The 19,441-nt window shown below is 45.2% G+C and overlaps 1 protein-coding gene across 1 annotated transcript; it reads left to right on the forward strand.

Annotated features, from left to right (window-relative positions):
* Positions 1–5,505: 5,505 nt before the first annotated feature.
* LOC134841536 (uncharacterized) lies at positions 5,506–10,026 on the forward strand. The gene is made up of 3 exons (XM_063857566.1): positions 5,506–6,036; positions 6,295–6,552; positions 9,946–10,026. Exons 1-3 carry the CDS (start codon positions 5,506–5,508, stop codon positions 10,024–10,026), a joined length of 870 nt encoding a protein of 289 aa, XP_063713636.1.
* The last annotated feature ends 9,415 nt before the right edge of the window (positions 10,027–19,441 follow it).

Below are 19,441 nucleotides of genomic sequence, written 5' to 3' on the forward strand. Positions count from 1 at the left end.
GAGCTTGATGGCAGTGTGGGAACTGATGAGACCATCATGGTGTCCTAGTCCCAATGCTGACTCGATATTAAGGGCGACACAAGATGTGCAGAGGGAGCTGAATGCAGACTGTAACATGCGTGACCTTAACTTCATATATAATGTGATGATAACAGCCTCTAGGAGCAACGGGGAAGACAAAGTGGAGTTGCCTGGCTGGGGACCAGAAGACTGGGTCACACCTGGTAGCTGTCTGGCGAAAGTCTGTTGACTGGAAGGTCACGTTTGTGGATGTATGGATTGTGCGAAAACCCTAGAGAGACAACACAAGCAGTTGACGATATTGTTTGGGAATGTCGTGATGAAAGCAAGGACGGAAACGGAACTGATTGAAGATTGCCATGGAGGAATCGAGGTGAATCTAGTGACTGCACTAGGTTTCCACAGCATGTTTGGTTCTTTAGAGTCACTATTGAATCTAGAACAGAGACATGAGATGGTCACAGCCATCAGTGTAGAAGTGTTCCCAGGAGTTTTGCAAACTGAGCAGAAGCACAAAGGAAAATAAATGGAGGGAAGCGATTGAGGCGGAAATGAACATCAGACACAGTGAGACTTATTGTAGACCATCAGGAGCACGATATTTGGTGGGATCGACATTGGCTCCAATGTGCAAGAGCAGATACCCGGTGCATTTCGTAGCTGTGGATGTAAAGAGTACGAGAACGATCGTGGATCAAGCCTTCTCAGTGCCAAATTGTGTGAGACTAACGATAATGTCCGAAAACGAGTTGCTGTGGGATACGTGAGTGGGAACTTCAGTGACTTCGAGAGACAGAAACAGAGAGGATCAACCGTTACAGACTACAATACAGTAGACGAGAATGATGAAGTCCACCGAGTGATGATGGAAGTGGAACCATTACTGGAAGCTTCGGGAAAACGTAATTGGAGGAGCATCATGTTGACACATGACGAGTTTCCCTGCCACTGCTTGCTGCAGACCTGGTGGTATCCCGAGCGTAGTAATTTGGTGTTGATCTGGGACTCTGGAGAGCTGCTCTCCATGGGTTTACCAGACTCATCACGGCCCATAACAATTGTGATAGTGGGAGTTATGATGGCGATACGATGGCTGGCAGCTCATGTGAGAGAGAACAATAGACAGGAAGCGCCAACGAGAGAACAGTTGCGGAAATTGGATTGTCTAAAAGATTTAGATCTTTTTGAGACAATGTGCAAGATTCTAAACATTCCGATGGAAGTGAAAAAGATAGGGGCAAGAAGACGATTGATGCCATGGTTCAGAGCTAACATGACTGCATGGTTGTTCGAATATGCCAAAAAGCACATGTCGAAGCACGGCAGAGTGTACAGTGGATATCAGCTGGACATTGGAGCAGGAGCTTTCAAGCGAGCTTTCGTGACTCATCGGAATGCAGTGACCACCGCTGTAAAAAGAATTTCGAGGACAAGTGAACGTAGTAGAAGAGCAGAAGTGTTGGAGGACTGCTTCCTACAGCATCAGAATAGCTAACGATGTGTTGCAGAAGAGCAGAAGGTAGAAGAGGGTAGAAGAGCAGAAGTGTTGGAGGGTAGAAGAGCAGAAGTGTTGGAGGACTGCTTCCAACAGCATCAGAATAGCTAACGATGTGTTGCAAGATACAGAAACTGAAAATGCAGAGTTAGTGTCACAGGAGGAAGAGATGGAACATTGACAAATGGTCGAAAGAACAAGATGCAAAAAGAAAGAAAATTAGAAGAATTTAGAAGTTTTAGAACTTCTAAACGACGAAAAGAAGAGAAACAAAGGAGTGACGAAGAAGAAGAAGAAGTTAAAACTCAGAATTGTTTTATGTGTGTGAAAAAACTCAAGTGAGAAACCAAGCAACCAAGTTGTAATTGAAAACTGAAACATTTAGTTGAGTTTTGAACATTAAAGAATTATTTGCATTTATAAACTTGCATTTTGATTTTAGTTAGTGGCTTTAGAGACACTTACTATTTATTTAGAAAGGCTTGAGTAAAGAGTATATTTAAATATTCCAGCCTGCATGACTGTTTTTAATCAACTAGGAGAACTGATCACTTTGTGGTGACATGAAAGGCTTGGGTAATCTTGTGCCAGTCGGTCATATCTGGAAGTTTGACCTTGAGGGACACAAAAATACGTGATTTTGGAGTGAAGTTTTATTTTTCAAAATTTCGAATGGAGCCTGTCATGCTCAGTTTCCTCGCAGCAACTGAAAACATTAAGTGAGAAATCAGAACGACCGAATTTACAATTGCGGGAAAAAACTTAAAAAAACAGCAGGAAATTGTTATTCGCGATTTCCAGATACAAAACAAGACACGAGTAGAGCCGTCTTATCCTGAAATAGGAGGAGAGATAATCACGAGAAAAGAGTGCAATTATTCAAACTGAACCAGAGTGAAACTTCAACGGAAAGGTGGACAGCTTGAGTGTCCCAATGGTTCAGACTAAAACTTCAATTCTAGAGTCTAAACTTATTTCTGTTATTAAAACTGATCAGTATTGAACTTATCAAGTTATCTCATTTAATTCCCGAGTTGCTCATTAATTTAATTACTCCTTATACTCGAGTGCGTCAACATGTGAGTTCCTAATTTAGTTTTCTCGAGTGTGTTTTATGATTGTTATGTTGAGATAAGGTGAGTTTTAGGTTGATCCATCTGAAATGGATCAAAGTTCCACTGTCCAATAAAAAGTCACCTAACGGATTGTTCCGACCCTGTTTTTAACGGCGTTCGTGTATTTTGGGTATCTCGAGACCTACGTATAGGGACGTTCTTATTTTCTAGAGTGGGGGGATATTTTGGTAGTGGCCTTTAAGCTGTAACGGGTTCTAGTCTCATGTCGCAAGCGAACCGAATTGGCTCCGACCGTTCTTGAGGTAGAAAAACACAAGAGATAGTGTCCCTGACTCTCGAGCCAATGGTTATAGGGCCTATTTTTCTTAAGCCTCATATGTGACCGAAGTGGGCGACTGTTACATAGTGTTTTTATGGCGCTCCTGGGTGTTTTTACGGCATCATGACTACGGAGTCGAACCCACTTGACACAGCTCCGGGCTGCATGCCCATTCTAGAGTACCGGTGGTACGGTTCAGCGGGAACGTGTAAACTTCCGGTCGTACCGTGATAGCTTTTTAAGAAAACTTGAGAAAACTTCCTGGTACGCTCTCCGAACGAGGCCTAGCTAACCGAGTAAGGGGGGGGGGGTAACTAGGGGGACAAAAACCCGAGCAAAAAGACACAAAGCGAAACAAAAACAAGAAAAAAGTATAGAAAAAGGAACAAAAACCATAAAACAAAAAGACAGTGACTTTGATACCGGATCATTTGGATCAAACCTTTATATTAATTAAATAGTATACCCATACTGTTTTATAAGACCGATCGTTTCGATCAATCTAGCAATTTAAACCAGTGACTTCAAAAAGGTGCCCGAGTGGGGGGCGTTGTTAAGGGTTTTCAGATAGATTGCAACCTAGCCGGACCACTAGGAGACTTGACTGGAAAGGGTGACCAGCCGAGTGGGAAAGTGGTTCACAGGGATCGAACCGGACCACTAGGAGACTTGACTGGAAGAGGTGACCAGCAGAGTGGGAAAGTGGTTCAGAAGGACTGAGCTGAACCGACTGGAAACTTGACTGGAAGAGGTGACCAGCCAAGTGGGAAGGTGGTCCTGCTGTCAAGTTCAGAACAGAGACAACCAGCACGGGATCACTACAAGAGGACGCACATGGGGTGTTCTCAAGTTGGGCAAACGGGTATCGTTAGAATCCACATTACATTATAGGAGATAAGTGTAAAATTGGATAAGCGGAGCCCCATTGTTTTGAGGAAGTTTTTACACAAGCAGGCCTGGAAACAGGTATACGGTTTTCTCTCGAGAGGTTTAGCACCGGCGCTTAAGGGATTTTTCGGCTTAAGAGGGGGGCTAAAGAGGGGGGAGGTTAGAAGGGGGGCTGGTTAGCGGTTGTAATTTTTAAAAAGGGGGGACACGTTAGAGTAACTAATTGTTCGGCATCGTCGATTTAGTTACATTAGATACTTACACGCGTTGGTTATAAGAAGCGGATATCCAAATTTAAAATCAGGTTAAGGTAGGTACCCTGGTCGGATCGGTAGGGGGGAACGGACATAGACAGTTTTTGTGATACCCCATATGATCGCTAGCAGGGGGGAGGAAAACGCGTGGCAATCGGGTACCAGACATTTTTTCGGACAAAGATTGACATCGGTCAACCTTGAATTTAAGGAGAATTCATCTCTCTGCTTTTGAAATTTTTTCCAGTTTAAATTTTTACGTTTTGGTGAAAATTTGTTGTTGGTATTTTAACGAACAGGTGATCACAAGATACCTGCGAGGAATTTAGGGTCTCAAATAGCCACAAACATCGAGAGGGAGACAAATACTGGGGGGTTAGTATTTGGGTTTTGGCCATTAAGATAGGGATTTTGGGAAATTTTTTACTAGAGCTCAAGTGGTGGTAAAAGGTACAGTGGTTCAAGAGTCCCTACAACGAAGAAGAAGAGATCCGATATCCAGACACTCAGTGACAAGTCTTGGGACAGTACCGAAGAAGTCTTGGGACATTGCAGTCTGGGGACAGTCTTGGAGCAACACGGCCTTGGGACAGTCTCGGGACAGAGCAGTCTTGGGACAGTCTTGGGACAGTGCAGCCTTGGGACAGTCTTGGACCAGAGCAGTCTTGGTACGAAACAGTCTTGGGACACTAGTCTTGGGACAGTGGTCTTGGGACAGTAGTCTTGGGACAGTGGTCTTGGGACAGTGGTCTTGGGACACTAGTCTTGGGACAGTAGTCTTGGGACAGTGGTCTTGGGACAGTAGTCTTGGGACACTAGTCTTGGGACAGTAGTCTTGGGACAGTGGTCTTGGGACAGTGGTCTTGGGACACTAGTCTTGGGACAGTAGTCTTGGGACAGTGGTCTTGGGTCAGTGGTCTTGGGACACTAGTCTTGGGACAGTGGTCTTGGGACAGTGGTCTTGGGACACTAGTCTTGGGACAGTAGTCTTGGGACAGTGGTCTTGGGACAGTAGTCTTGGGCCACTAGTCTTGGGACAGTAGTCTTGGGACACTAACAAGAAGTACTGGGACAACACTGAATAGTCTTGGGACAGTAGAGAGAAAGTCTTGGGGGGTACTAAGAGAGTACTAAGTCAGGTTGAAGTAACCAATTGCAAAATCAAATTCTCTATCCAATCCTAACATAAAGAATTTTCAAAAGCTCAGGAAAAGTTGTTTTTAGCAAATTGTAAATTTCTTTTTATAAAATTTTGTCAAAAGAGGTTTTAACCTTAGAGTAGAATTTTGTAGATAGTAACACTGTAAATAGGAACAATTGTAAATAATGAGGCGGAGCAGGGTACCGGTAGCTGAAAAAAGATCTACCGAGGCGAAGACAAAGTATAACTCGTCGCTACGTAAAACAACATCAATGTGTCCGAAGGTAACAAAGAAGAATTTTTCAGTTAGTATGGTCAGCACGAGGAGTACCACGGAGAACAGAGCAAAAGAGGGCACAGAAGGGGAACAAGTAGAACCCACCATCGATATTGAACTAGGGACACCGGATCAAAGTGTGGATGAAGTGGGAAAGAAAACGACAGAGTCAACTCCGATGCCCAATGCGGAAGAACCTAACCCGAAGCCCATGGAGTTCTCACCGATAGACAACGTGGAAGACACAACAGGCGACACGCCAGAAACGGTGAAGGATGAGTCTCAAAAGAAAACGTGTTTTACTGAAAAATTGGCGATGACGGTCGGAATGAGATCGAGAGGCGCAACAGTGGAGGAGACGAAAGCCGAGAAAAGCAAAACATTTGGAACAGTATCCACGAGAACGACAGAGACCGACCAAAACGAGGATCAGAAAAAACCGGGACCAGCGACCGACTACAGGACAACGACGGACCATGGAACAACTACTCTTGAGCTAAGCGACTTGATGGCGAAGCTAGATCAGATAGATGAGAAACTGAAGCACATGGAAGAGGATAGAAATGTGATAAGGAAGGAAATGAGAAACAACAAACATGAGTACCTGGACAACTATTTCCATCTAGCGAGAGCAACGGAGGAAAAGCTTCAGCAGATGTCTGACAAAGTAGAAACCACTGATGGAGAGCGAGACAAGAACATCAGAAAAGACATGCGAGAAATGAAGCAGCGATATGACGCAGTGAATAGCCAGTTGGGGAGTTTGGAAACGAGAATGGATACGATGAGTAGGGACCAGGCTGAGAGCTCAAGTGCGATACAGACAAAGTTAGACGCTATCTTGAGGAATTCAGCACCACAAGACAGGGCAGCGGCGGAGCGGACACAAGGTAATAGAGTTGACTTCGTGGAACCACAAAGGAACAAACGACAGTCAACACCGTTACCAGTAACACGGGAGACTGCAAGTACGGCACCGGTGGGGGCCAAGGCGATTATAAAAAGTGGAACAGCGAACACAACAAGTGGTCCAGGAGACTCCACGACTCACAACAACGTGGGACCGGATGCCATGACATGGGCAAGCACCTGAGAAATGATGAACAGGACACTAGAGGCCTTCGCTACAAGGAACACCGACTCGAGTGACAGAGGAAGCAACAAATCCAGGAAAATTTTCAAGAAACCAAAAGAATTCAAAGATGATTCAGACGGATGCATTGACACTTGGGTAGAAGTCATGAGGTTGCACTTGGAACAAGAAAACTTCAACGATGAGAGGCAAGCATGCACAGCGATACTGAGCAACCTGGAAGGCACGGCATTGAAATGCGTGGTTGCGAAGAAAGAAGAAGAACGCGATACAGTGGACAAAATCTTTGAAATATTGTTAAATCGATTCGGCTCAGGCATGAAGGGTCATCAAGCGATGATGCGATTTAAAAAGAGAAGACAAAGGGACGATGAATCGATAGACAGGTTCCTAGATGATCTTGAAAGCTTGAGAAGAAGGAGTGACCCGGAACAATCTACCAATCGAAGGAAATTCAGCATCGCCTCAAAGTTCATTGATGGGGTAAAGAGTGATGACTTGAGAACGATGTTAGCAACATACTATACATTGTCGAAAGACAGTGCACCAACTCCAGAAGAGATGAGGCAGAAGTCAAGAGAATACATGCTAATGAAAACCAAGAAATACTCGTACTCAGACATAAGGAATACGCAAGGGGGGAGTCAGCCACAAAGGTCGTCATGGTACAAGCCCAGAGATGACATGGACAAACGCAGATCATGCGCGAACTGTGGGTCAGCTGACCATCATGTGGCGGATTGCACGACATACAAACAGGGCATGAAGAGTTTGGGATATGCACCCGATGAGGAAGATATGAGCCAGATGGAGGAACACGAGTTCTATAGTGGCTTGATCATCAAAATAGGTGCAAGATGTTTCTTCTGCAACCAAGAGGGGCATTTCAGGATGGACTGTCCGTTGTTTTGGGAGGCGGTCAAGAATCAGAGTCATCCAAAACACAAGTTGGCGCTAGCAGCGGTACAGAACCAGAGAAACAGACAATGTGAATTTGAGACGAAAAACCTAGAAAAACCAAGTGCGGAACTGCCGACGAAAACAGTGAAAGCTGTAACACAATGTAATAGTGCAATAGAAGCCACGGCAAGGAACGCCCCAGAAATAAATTATGAGAAGGCGGCAGCGGAGGCTATCAACAAAGTGAAACAGGACCTGGCAGCGAAAGAAATAGAACAACGGCTGAAGCAAGAGAACGAAAGACAGAAAATGAACAAAGCATTAAGTTGCGCACAAACAATACCAGAAGCTGCAGCGGGGTCGACAAAAAATGGAAACTGCAACACTGTAAAGATGGTTACAGGAATGCCATTTGGCATAACAAAGATTGGGGCAAGAATAATGTCAATAATCACTGTGGGCGGCCATAAAGTAACGAGAAACTTGAGCGAACCAAGTGACCAGACAATCATGCACATTGATGTGTACGCAGATTACTTGAGTTGAATAAGCCCACAAACGACTTCTAGAGCATTGAGGGCAATACTCACGAGAGGGGGTAGCAAGTCGGTACGAGTAGATAACAGGTACACAGAAGCTTATGGTCCACATGAGGTGATGCTAAATATAGATGGAATCAACATCTATACGAAAACAATGATAACATGTGATGAAGATCTAATTGGGCAAATCTACGTGGGAAAAGAAGAGTTGAAAGTGAGATCGATTGGACACTGCGCCATGCTTGAGGAAGATGCAATGCACATCGGGACAGAGGCAGATGTGACAGCACATGTGCTTGACATAAGTGGTAAGAAGACTCAGTTACGTGGGTTACTTGATACGGGAGCAGTCTTGAGTGTCATACCAATCGAAACTTGGGAACGAATGGGCTTCAACAAAGATGATTTGATAGATTCAAGAATACGGTTATCAGCTGCAAACAAAGGGGCGCTGCGGGTGTTGGGCAGAACGCCGATAATAGCCCTGAATCTGGGGGAACGTAACCTGTGGATGAGCTTCCTTGTGGTAGAAAACCTAGATGAGTCTGACCAACTTATTTTAGGCAGAGACTTCATCAGGAACTTTGATGTAGCGATTGACCTAAACAACGCAATGTTCAGGATACGGAACCCGGATAGGAGGTACGCAAACAAACCGGTAAATTTAATAATGGCAAATGAAACCAAAGCACCAATATTCTTGAGTAGGAGAGTGAGGCTAAAGGCGAACGAAGCGGCGATTGTAAGCTTACGAATGAAAAATTACAATGAGCTAAGTGACAACAAGCAGGTATGCATAGTTCCAAATCCAAATAGTCAAAGTGCTGCTGTTTTAGGAAGATCCTTCTCGATAACGAAGAGCGGTCTCTGCGTGAGTGTCTTGTTGAATACCCTTGACATGCCAATCACGATACAAAGGGGGAGGAAACTGGGATATGCTTTACCCGTAAAAACTCGATATGAAATGACTGAAAACCATAAGAAAAATGAAGTTGTTGATTGTCCCAATCATAGGGACAAAATTTGTATCTTGAGACGATTGAAGAAAATAAAAGGTTCATCAGATCTTGTGAAGTCACTTAAGTCAGAGACAGACGATGGACTATCGAGCTGTTCGAATTTCCCAGAACGGCCCACACTAGATGAAATGCAGAGTGATAAACCGGTCTTACCGGAAATTGAACATTTAACAGGCAAGTTAACGGACGAACAGCTCGAAGCCATCAAGGACGTACTAGAACGGAACGAGGAACCTTTTTCAAGACATAAGGCAGACATCGGGTGTTGTAATTTTGTTGAGCATGAAATAGAACTCGAGGAAAAGGCAATACCGCACAGGGAGGGGGCGAGGCGCATGACCCCACACAAATCGGATGCGTGTAGAAAGAAGATTGAAACGCTACTAGAGTATGACATGATAGAACCATCCAAATCACCGTGGGCGTGTGGAGTAGTGATGGCCAAGAAGAAAGGCGACCAGTTGAGGTTTTGTTGTGACTTTCGATACCTGAACTCCGTCACGGTGAAAGGTGCCTATCCCATACCTAGGATTGATGAGAGTCTCTCGAAGTTAGGTGATGCAAAATTTTTTACGACTCTTGAGTTAGGCTCGGCCTTTTGGCAGGTACCACTCAGGAAACAGGACAGGGACAAGACAGGGTTTGCCTGCGAGTTGGGTCTGTTTCAATGGAAACGGATGCCGTTTGCACTTTGCAATGCCACTGCCACGTTTCAGCGGCTGATGGCACACGCGCTGATAGGCGTGACGAAAAAGTACGGCAATCTGGTAATGTGCTACGTGGATGACGTGGTAATAGCGACACCCACACTAGATGACCACATTGAGAGACTTGACGAAGTATTTGCGTGTATGAAGAGGTCGGGGCTGAAGTGCAAACCATCAAAGTGTGAGATACTCAAGGAGTCGATAAAATACTAGGGCAGGATGGTGGACAAACACGGCATCAGACCAGATCCAGACGCAGTAGAAGCAGTTCTAACTTGGAAATCGCTGACTTAAAGAGGTTACTCGAGAAACTAGCAGATGATAAGCCCGTGATTCAAGAAAACTGTAAGGAGGAACCTGAGGTCACAATACTAGTCTTAGGGCAAGGGTCTTGGGACAGTGGTCTTGGGACACTAACAAGAAGTACTGGGACAACACTGAATAGTCTTGGGACAGTAGAGAGAAAGTCTTGGGGGGTACTAAGAGAGTACTAAGTCAGGTTGAAGTAACCAATTGCAAAATCAAATTCTCTATCCAATCCTAACATATAGAATTTTCAAAAGCTCAGGAAAAGTTGTTTTTAGCAAATTGTAAATTTCTTTTTATAAAATTTTGTCAAAAGAGGTTTTAACCTTAGAGTAGAATTTTGTAGATAGTAATACTGTAAATAGGAACAATTGTAAATAATGAGGCGGAGCAGGGTACCGGTAGCTGAAAAAAGATCTACCGAGGCGAAGACAAAGTATAACTCGTCGCTACGTAAAACAACATCAATTTGTCCGAAGGTAACAAAGAAGAACTTTTCAGTTAGTATGGTCAGCACGAGGAGTACCACGGAGAACAGAGCAAAAGAGGGCACAGAAGGGGAACAAGTAGAACCCACCATCGAGATTGAACTAGGGACACCGGATCAAAGTGTGGATGAAGTGGGAAAGAAAACGACAGAGTCAACTCCGATGCCCAATGCGGAAGAACCTAACCCGAAACCCATGGAGTTCTCACCGATAGACAACGTGGAAGACACAACAGGCGACACGCCAGAAACGGTGAAGGATGAGTCTCAAAAGAAAACGTGTTTTACTGAAAAATTGGCGATGACGGTCGGAATGAGATCGAGAGACGCAGCAGTGGAGGAGACGAAAGCCGAGAAAAGCAAAACATTTGGAACAGTATCCACGAGAACGACAGAGACCGACCAAAACGAGGATCAGAAAAAACCGGGACCAGCGACCGACTACAGGACAGCGACGGACCATGGAACAACTACTCTTGAGCTAAGCGACTTCATGGCGAAGCTAGATCAGATAGATGAGAAACTGAAGCACATGGAAGAGGATAGAAATGTGAGCAACGGAGGAAAAGCTTCAGCAGATGTCTGACAAAGTAGAAACCACTGATGGAGAGCGAGACAAGAACATCAGAAAAGACATGCGAGAAATGAAGCAGCGATATGACGCAGTGAATAGCCAGTTGGGGAGTTTGGAAACGAGAATGGATACGATGAGTAGGGACCAGGCTGAGAGCTCAAGTGCGATACAGACAAAGTTAGACGCTATCTTGAGGAATTCAGCACCACAAGACAGGGCAGCGGCGGAGCGGACACAAGGTAATAGAGTTGACTTCGTGGAACCACAAAGGAACAAACGACAGTCAACACCGTTACCAGTAACACGGGAGACTGCAAGTACGGCACCGGTGGGGGCCAAGGCGATTATAAAAAGTGGAACAGCGAACACAACAAGTGGTCCAGGAGACTCCACGACTCACAACAACGTGGGACCGGATGCCATGACATGGGCAAGCACCTGAGAAATGATGAACAGGACACTAGAGGCCTTCGCTACAAGGAACACCGACTCGAGTGACAGAGGAAGCAACAAATCCAGGAAAATTTTCAAGAAACCAAAAGAATTCAAAGATGATTCAGACGGATGCATTGACACTTGGGTAGAAGTCATGAGGTTGCACTTGGAACAAGAAAACTTCAACGATGAGAGGCAAGCATGCACAGCGATACTGAGCAACCTGGAAGGCACGGCATTGAAATGCGTGGTTGCGAAGAAAGAAGAAGAACGCGATACAGTGGATAAAATCTTTGAAATATTGTTAAATCGATTCGGCTCAGGCATGAAGGGTCATCAAGCGATGATGCGATTTAAAAAGAGAAGACAAAGGGACGATGAATCGATAGACAGGTTCCTAGATGATCTTGAAAGCTTGAGAAGAAGGAGTGACCCGGAACAATCTACCAATCGAAGGAAATTCAGCATCGCCTCAAAGTTCATTGATGGGGTAAAGAGTGATGACTTGAGAACGATGTTAGCAACATACTATACATTGTCGAAAGACAGTGCACCAACTCCAGAAGAGATGAGGCAGAAGTCAAGAGAATACATGCTAATGAAAACCAAGAAATACTCGTACTCAGACATAAGGAATACGCAAGGGGGGAGTCAGCCACAAAGGTCGTCATGGTACAAGCCCAGAGATGACATGGACAAACGCAGATCATGCGCGAACTGTGGGTCAGCTGACCATCATGTGGCGGATTGCACGACATACAAACAGGGCATGAAGAGTTTGGGATATGCACCCGATGAGGAAGATATGAGCCAGATGGAGGAACACGAGTTCTATAGTGGCTTGATCATCAAAATAGGTGCAAGATGTTTCTTCTGCAACCAAGAGGGGCATTTCAGGATGGACTGTCCGTTGTTTTGGGAGGCGGTCAAGAATCAGAGTCATCCAAAACACAAGTTGGCGCTAGCAGCGGTACAGAACCAGAGAAACAGACAATGTGAATTTGAGACGAAAAACCTAGAAAAACCAAGTGCGGAACTGCCGACGAAAACAGTGAAAGCTGTAACACAATGTAATAGTGCAATAGAAGCCACGGCAAGGAACGCCCCAGAAATAAATTATGAGAAGGCGGCAGCGGAGGCTATCAACAAAGTGAAACAGGACCTGGCAGCGAAAGAAATAGAACAACGGCTGAAGCAAGAGAACGAAAGACAGAAAATGAACAAAGCATTAAGTTGCTCACAAACAATACCAGAAGCTGCAGCGGGGTCGACAAAAAATGGAAACTGCAACACTGTAAAGATGGTTACAGGAATGCCATTTGGCATAACAAAGGTTGGGGCAAGAATAATGTCAATAATCACTGTGGGCGGCCATAAAGTAACGAGAAACTTGAGCGAACCAAGTGACCAGACAATCATGCACATTGATGTGTACGCAGATTACTTGAGTTGAATAAGCCCACAAACGACTTCTAGAGCATTGAGGGCAATACTCACGAGAGGGGGTAGCAAGTCGGTACGAGTAGATAACAGGTACACAGAAGCTTATGGTCCACATGAGGTGATGCTAAATATAGATGGAATCAACATCTATACGAAAACAATGATAACATGTGATGAAGATCTAATTGGGCAAATCTACGTGGGAAAAGAAGAGTTGAAAGTGAGATCGATTGGACACTGCGCCATGCTTGAGGAAGATGCAATGCACATCGGGACAGAGGCAGATGTGACAGCACATTTGCTTGACATAAGTGGTAAGAAGACTCAGTTACGTGGGTTACTTGATACGGGAGCAGTCTTGAGTGTCATACCAATCGAAACTTGGGAACGAATGGGCTTCAACAAAGATGATTTGATAGATTCAAGAATACGGTTATCAGCTGCAAACAAAGGGGCGCTGCGGGTGTTGGGCAGAACGCCGATAATAGCCCTGAATCTGGGGGAACGTAACCTGTGGATGAGCTTCCTTGTGGTAGAAAACCTAGATGAGTCTGACCAACTTATTTTAGGCAGAGACTTCATCAGGAACTTTGATGTAGCGATTGACCTAAGCAACGCAATGTTCAGGATACGGAACCCGGATAGGAGGTACGCAAACAAACCGGTAAATTTAATAATGGCAACTGAAACCAAAGCACCAATATTCTTGAGTAGGAGAGTGAGGCTAAAGGCGAACGAAGCGGCGATTGTAAGCTTACGAATGAAAAATTACAATGAGCTAAGTGACAACAAGCAGGTATGCATAGTTCCAAATCCAAATAGTCAAAGTGCTGCTGTTTTAGGAAGATCCTTCTCGATAACGAAGAGCGGTCTCTGCGTGAGTGTCTTGTTGAATACCCTTGACATGCCAATCACGATACAAAGGGGGAGGAAACTGGGATATGCTTTACCCGTAAAAACTCGATATGAAATGACTGAAAACCATAAGCAAAATGAAGTTGTTGATTGTCCCAATCATAGATCAAAATTTGTATCTTGAGACGATTGAAGAAAATAAAAGGTTCATCAGATCTTGTGAAGTCACTTAAGTCAGAGACAGACGATGGACTATCGAGCTGTTCGAATTTCCCAGAACGGCCCACACTAGATGAAATGCAGAGTGATAAACCGGTCTTACCGGAAATTGAACATTTAACAGGCAAGTTAACGGACGAACAGCTCGAAGCCATCAAGGACGTACTAGAACGGAACGAGGAACCTTTTTCAAGACATAAGGCAGACATCGGGTGTTGTAATTTTGTTGAGCATGAAATAGAACTTGAGGAAAACGCAATACCGCACAGGGAGGGGGCGAGGCGCATGACCCCACACAAATCGGATGCGTGTAGAAAGGAGATTGAAACGCTACTAGAGTATGACATGATAGAACCATCCAAACCACTGTGGGCGTGTGGAGAAGTGATAGCCAAAAAGAAAGGCGACCAGTTGAGGTTTTGTTGTGACTTTCGATACCTGAACTCCGTCACGGTGAAGGATGCCTATCCCATACCTAGGATTGATGAGAGTCTCTCAAAGTTAGGTGATGCAAAATTTTTTACGACTCTTGATTTAGGCTCGGCCTTTTGGCAGGTACCACTCAGGAAGCCGGACAGGGACAAGACAGGGTTTGCCTGCGAGTTGGGTCTGTTTCAATGGAAACGGATGCCGTTTGGTCTTTGCAATGCCACTGCCACATTTCAGCGGTTGATGGCACACGCGCTGATAGGCGTGACGAAGAAGTATGGCAATCTGGTAATGTGCTATGTGGATGACGTGGTAATAGCGACACCCACACTGGAGGACCACATTGAGAGACTTGACGAAGTATTTGCGTGTATGAAGAGGTCGGGGCTGAAGTGCAAACCATCAAAGTGTGAGATACTCAAGGACTCGATAAAATACTTGGGCAGGATGGTGGACAGACACGGCATCAGACCAGATCCAGACGCAGTAGAAGCAGTTCTAACTTGGAAATCGCCAAAAATGGAACACCAATTGATGAGCTTCCTAGGTTTTGCAAATTACTACAGAGAATTCGTCAAAGGCTATGCAGACAAGGTTTATCCGATGCAACAGTTAATGAGACACAAGGGCAAGAAGTTCACGTGGAACAACGCAGCGGAAGAGTCATTCCAGAGAATAAAGAAAGAGTTGTGCGAGGCACCGGTACTAGGGATGCCAACAGAGAAAGGGATGTACGTGCTGGATACGGACGCGTCGGTAGTAGCGATATCTGGAATTGTCCACCAGGAACAAGAGTGGAACGGGAAGACAGTCTTGAGACCAATAGCGTACGGGAGCAAAGTCCTAAGTGACACGGAAATGAAGTACGGGGCACCAAAAGCAGAGATGTTTGCGGTGGTTACCTTTGTTGAGAAATATAGAAATATACCTAGGCAGCGAGCCATTCAAGCTGCGAGTCGACAACAGGGCACTAAGCTGGCTGAAGACGTACTCAATGGACCAAAGTTACATTGGGAGGTGGATAGTTCGCCTGGACGGATACGATATGATAATTGAGCATAGAACACGAGACAAACATCAAAATGCTGACAGCTTGAGCAAGAAGACCGAGTTCTGCGAGAGACAAGAACAGAGGGAGGCAGATAGACCTGAGATCAAGGATGGCTTCTCCTTCATGAACAAGGAAACGTACGACAGTCTGCCTCTCACGAGATGGTTGGACAAATCAGGCAAACCAATAGAAGATCACCCCGAATTACCAAAAAATACTACAAAAAAAAACATTGAAAAAGAACCGAGGGATGCCGATAGGAATAATGCTCAAGTCAAAGATCGTGAGGGAGACGCTCAAAGCAAAAGGCTCTGATCTTAACCAGGTAGAGACGGGAGAGGCACAAATAGACGATGACTTAAAGAGGTTACTCGAGAAACTAGCAGATGATAAGCCCGTAATCCAAGAAAATTGTAAGGAGGAACCTGAGATCACAATACTGCGAAAGAGCGGGATAGTCAGTGATGGAAGTACCTCAAAGGTGACCAACACTGATGGGAAGGAAGTGGTGCAGTCACTGGTTGAGAAAATCCCAGCCGACTTACTTGAACAGATTAGGGTTAAGAAAAAGAGAGTGGAGTTTAAGGAAGAAGCTGAATACCTGGGACTAGGTCAAGAGTCCGGGTAGCGGTCCACGTACACGGAGGAAGGAAACACTGAAGGAGAAAATTTGTCCGGGGAGTGTGAAATGTGGGATGAGGGCTCGGAAGCGAGCAGTGACAATCAAGATAGTCTCTGCATGATATTGGCAGAAGAAAAGATTAGACACCGCGACAGGGAATTACAAACAGATCCGTCCTCAGGAACCTTCAACTTGGACGTGCAGGAAGTACGAGGAGGTGAAGAATTTGAAAGAATTGCAGTTTCGAGGAAAACATTCAGGGAACTATCATGCAACTCAAATGTGAGAACAAATCTGGTGCCAGAAGATGACATGAAGATAGTAAAGAGGATAGTATGCGTGAAGCTGAATGACGACGTCCACAACCCTAGGGAGATGAATGGGCAGATCATGGCGCTGAAGGAACATGTCAAGGCGAGATATAGCCTGTCGGACCTGATAAGAGCCCAGAAGAATGACAAGATGACAAGTAACCTCTCCAAATGGATCCGAATGGGGTCCAAGGAGAAAGGGGAACTTGAAGAAGACAGCTACAAGATCCTGAGCCAGTTCTACAAAGAAAGGAAAGAGTTACTCTATCATACGGCTGACGGGGTGGTAGCATGCAAGAGAAAAGACGAGGAGAAAATACTACACAAGCAAAACCTCATCATATTACCACAATTGTATCAGACAGAGGTGCTGTTCAGATCGCATGACCAAATGGGGCACCAGGGGATAGACAAGGTGCAACAAAGAATACTTCACAGGTTCGATTGGCCAGGATTGAGGAAAGGTTGCGAGAGGTGGGTGAATGCATGCCTGGCATGCCTGCAAGTGAAAGACCCAAGGAAGATGAAATTCCCGCTCAAGTCGGTCGAAAGCTCGGAATTTAATGAAGTGGTGCAGATAGACCATCAGAAGATCTGTATGACGGAGTAGGGGTATAACCAGATACTGGTTATAATTGATCACTTCACAAAGCTGGCAGAAGCGGGGCCGTGTCAAACAGCTTCAGCAGAGGAGACTTGTGACCACTTGATAACCCATAGGATATCAAGGTATGGTTGTCCAATGACTTTTCAGTCAGACAACGGCAAAGCCTTTGTGGGGGACTTGACTAAGGAATTAATGATGAGGTCACACATTGCTCAGGCACACTCAACGACTAACCATCCTCAGACCAACGGGCTGGTAGAGAGACAGAATAGAACGTTGGTGAACATGCTGAGGGTATACTGCTCAAGATACATGACGGACTGGGATAAATATCTGCCGCAAGTCGTAGGGGCATACAACAGTACTCAACACTCAACAACGGGAATCAGTCCTTTCATGATGTTGACAGGCAAAGAGAGAGCGATGCCCCTGACATTCGTTTACCCGGAATATGAAGGGAAGAGGACGTCGCATCAAGCTTACGTGAAGGAAGCGATCAGGAGACAGCAGGAAATAAACGAGCTATGCAGGAGGACGGTTCTACCGCTTGAGTACTGGGCGAGCAGCTCATTATGAGAACCTGAAGCCTCATGTCCCATCCCCAGAGGACTGGTGTATACCAAAGGACATGGAGGGACTAGAATACCTACTGGTGGAGCCAGCATGTGAAGTGAACGAAAAAGGCACCAGAGACAAGAATGATGGCAATGAGAACTTGAGTTTGGATGACAATGAAAAAATAGAAGCGGACTCTGAAGCGGAATCTTTTGTGGAAGAACACTGTAACGATCCGGAGCAAGGTGAGGTGCCTAAGTGGACAGAACCAGACTTATCAGTACCAGCGGGGACAAGAAGTGGCAATCGCAAACGCACAGGCATGAGGTATAACAGGTATGGGGACAGTTTCCTCATTGATAAGATACAGCCCGATGACCTAGGCAAACAACTAATAAGTGTGGTCGAGCTGGCGGCAGATGGTGAATGGCAAGTCATCGATGATAATGAACACTACCCACAGGAAGACTACTCGACACCGGAGCGCGAGACGGATTTAGAACAGAGCGAGATAGAGAGGAGGGAGAATACGAACCTGAGGATATTAGAATGGATGCGCGATGTCAAGAACGGAAGCGAAGAAGGACAAAGCATACAGCAAAAATGACATATCAGCGGCGAAGTACATGAAAACGGAGATTCCTCTTTTCGGCTGGACGGCAACAGACACCCCGCTCGACATTCCGCCAGATAATTCAGACCCAGCATCATCGACGGGGGCGTCGATAAATATTTTTGTCCGGGGAGTGGGGGTAGGACTTACCCACACCAAAAATTTGATGATAAAGAAACTCAGGGAAGTGAGAGAAACGTGCGGACTGGAACTGGATGGGGAGGAGGCCGAGCCTACCATAGGACGGAATTTCAAAACAATGTTTGAAATACCAAACGAATACTCGGAAAATATCCTGATAACGGATAGTGACTTCATTCTGTCAGACAGGACTAGCGCAATCTGTATCACGGCGGACATGAGTTTCAAATCAAGACTGGAGGCTGACTTCAAGAGAGAGTACCAGAACGTGGAGTTTCTGTTTAGACAGAGACGGGGACTGGGAGGAATGGCCGCGCTACCTCAGTAGCACAAGTTCCGGGCAAATACCTGTGCTTCCTGGTGACGAGGGTCAATGACAGGAACACGATCGATCTCGAAGACGTGATGTTGGCACTAATAAGACTACGAGACTTCATGATTGAAAGAGGGATGATGGAGGTCTCAATGCCGGTGTATGACCCAAACAGGGGCAGATTGAGCCCAAGGGAATTGTACGCTCGTGGTCTTCGCAGAAACTGAGATAAGGGTGCATCTTCATAAGAAATACTACTTGAGCATCGCCTGAGTCGGGTACACGGGGGTCTTGAGTTGGGCATTAGGGGAGAATCTCGAGTTAGGAGTGGGGGTACAAAACAGATAAAGAATCTTAGAGGTGATTGGCATGACAATTAAAATTTTAAATGATTGATGGTGCTAAAACATAATTTGAATCTGCATGATTTTAGAAAATTTCTAATTGAACTATTTTAGTAGGACGAAAAGGAAAGGGTTTTAACTATAGGAGTAAAGGGGGTTTTTAGGTTAGGAACACAGCCTGTTAGTCTAAAAGTTGGGTGTTATTTTCAGATTGATTTGGTAAAGTCAAATTGAAGAAAGGAAGTCCTTAAACGGAAACGCAAATTGAACGACGCTTCAAGAAGTAAACTCAAGTTGCTAAGTAAACTCAAGTTGCTAAGGTAAAACTCAAGTTGCTAATACTGAAGATCACCTGGAAATTACAGAAATGGCAGATCGATTCTGGAAGTCCATGCCATCGGCTT

This window comes from Symsagittifera roscoffensis, chromosome 3 (assembly GCF_963678635.1).
Source record: "Symsagittifera roscoffensis chromosome 3, txSymRosc1.1, whole genome shotgun sequence".
In the NCBI taxonomy this organism is placed as follows: domain Eukaryota; kingdom Metazoa; phylum Xenacoelomorpha; order Acoela; family Convolutidae; genus Symsagittifera; species Symsagittifera roscoffensis.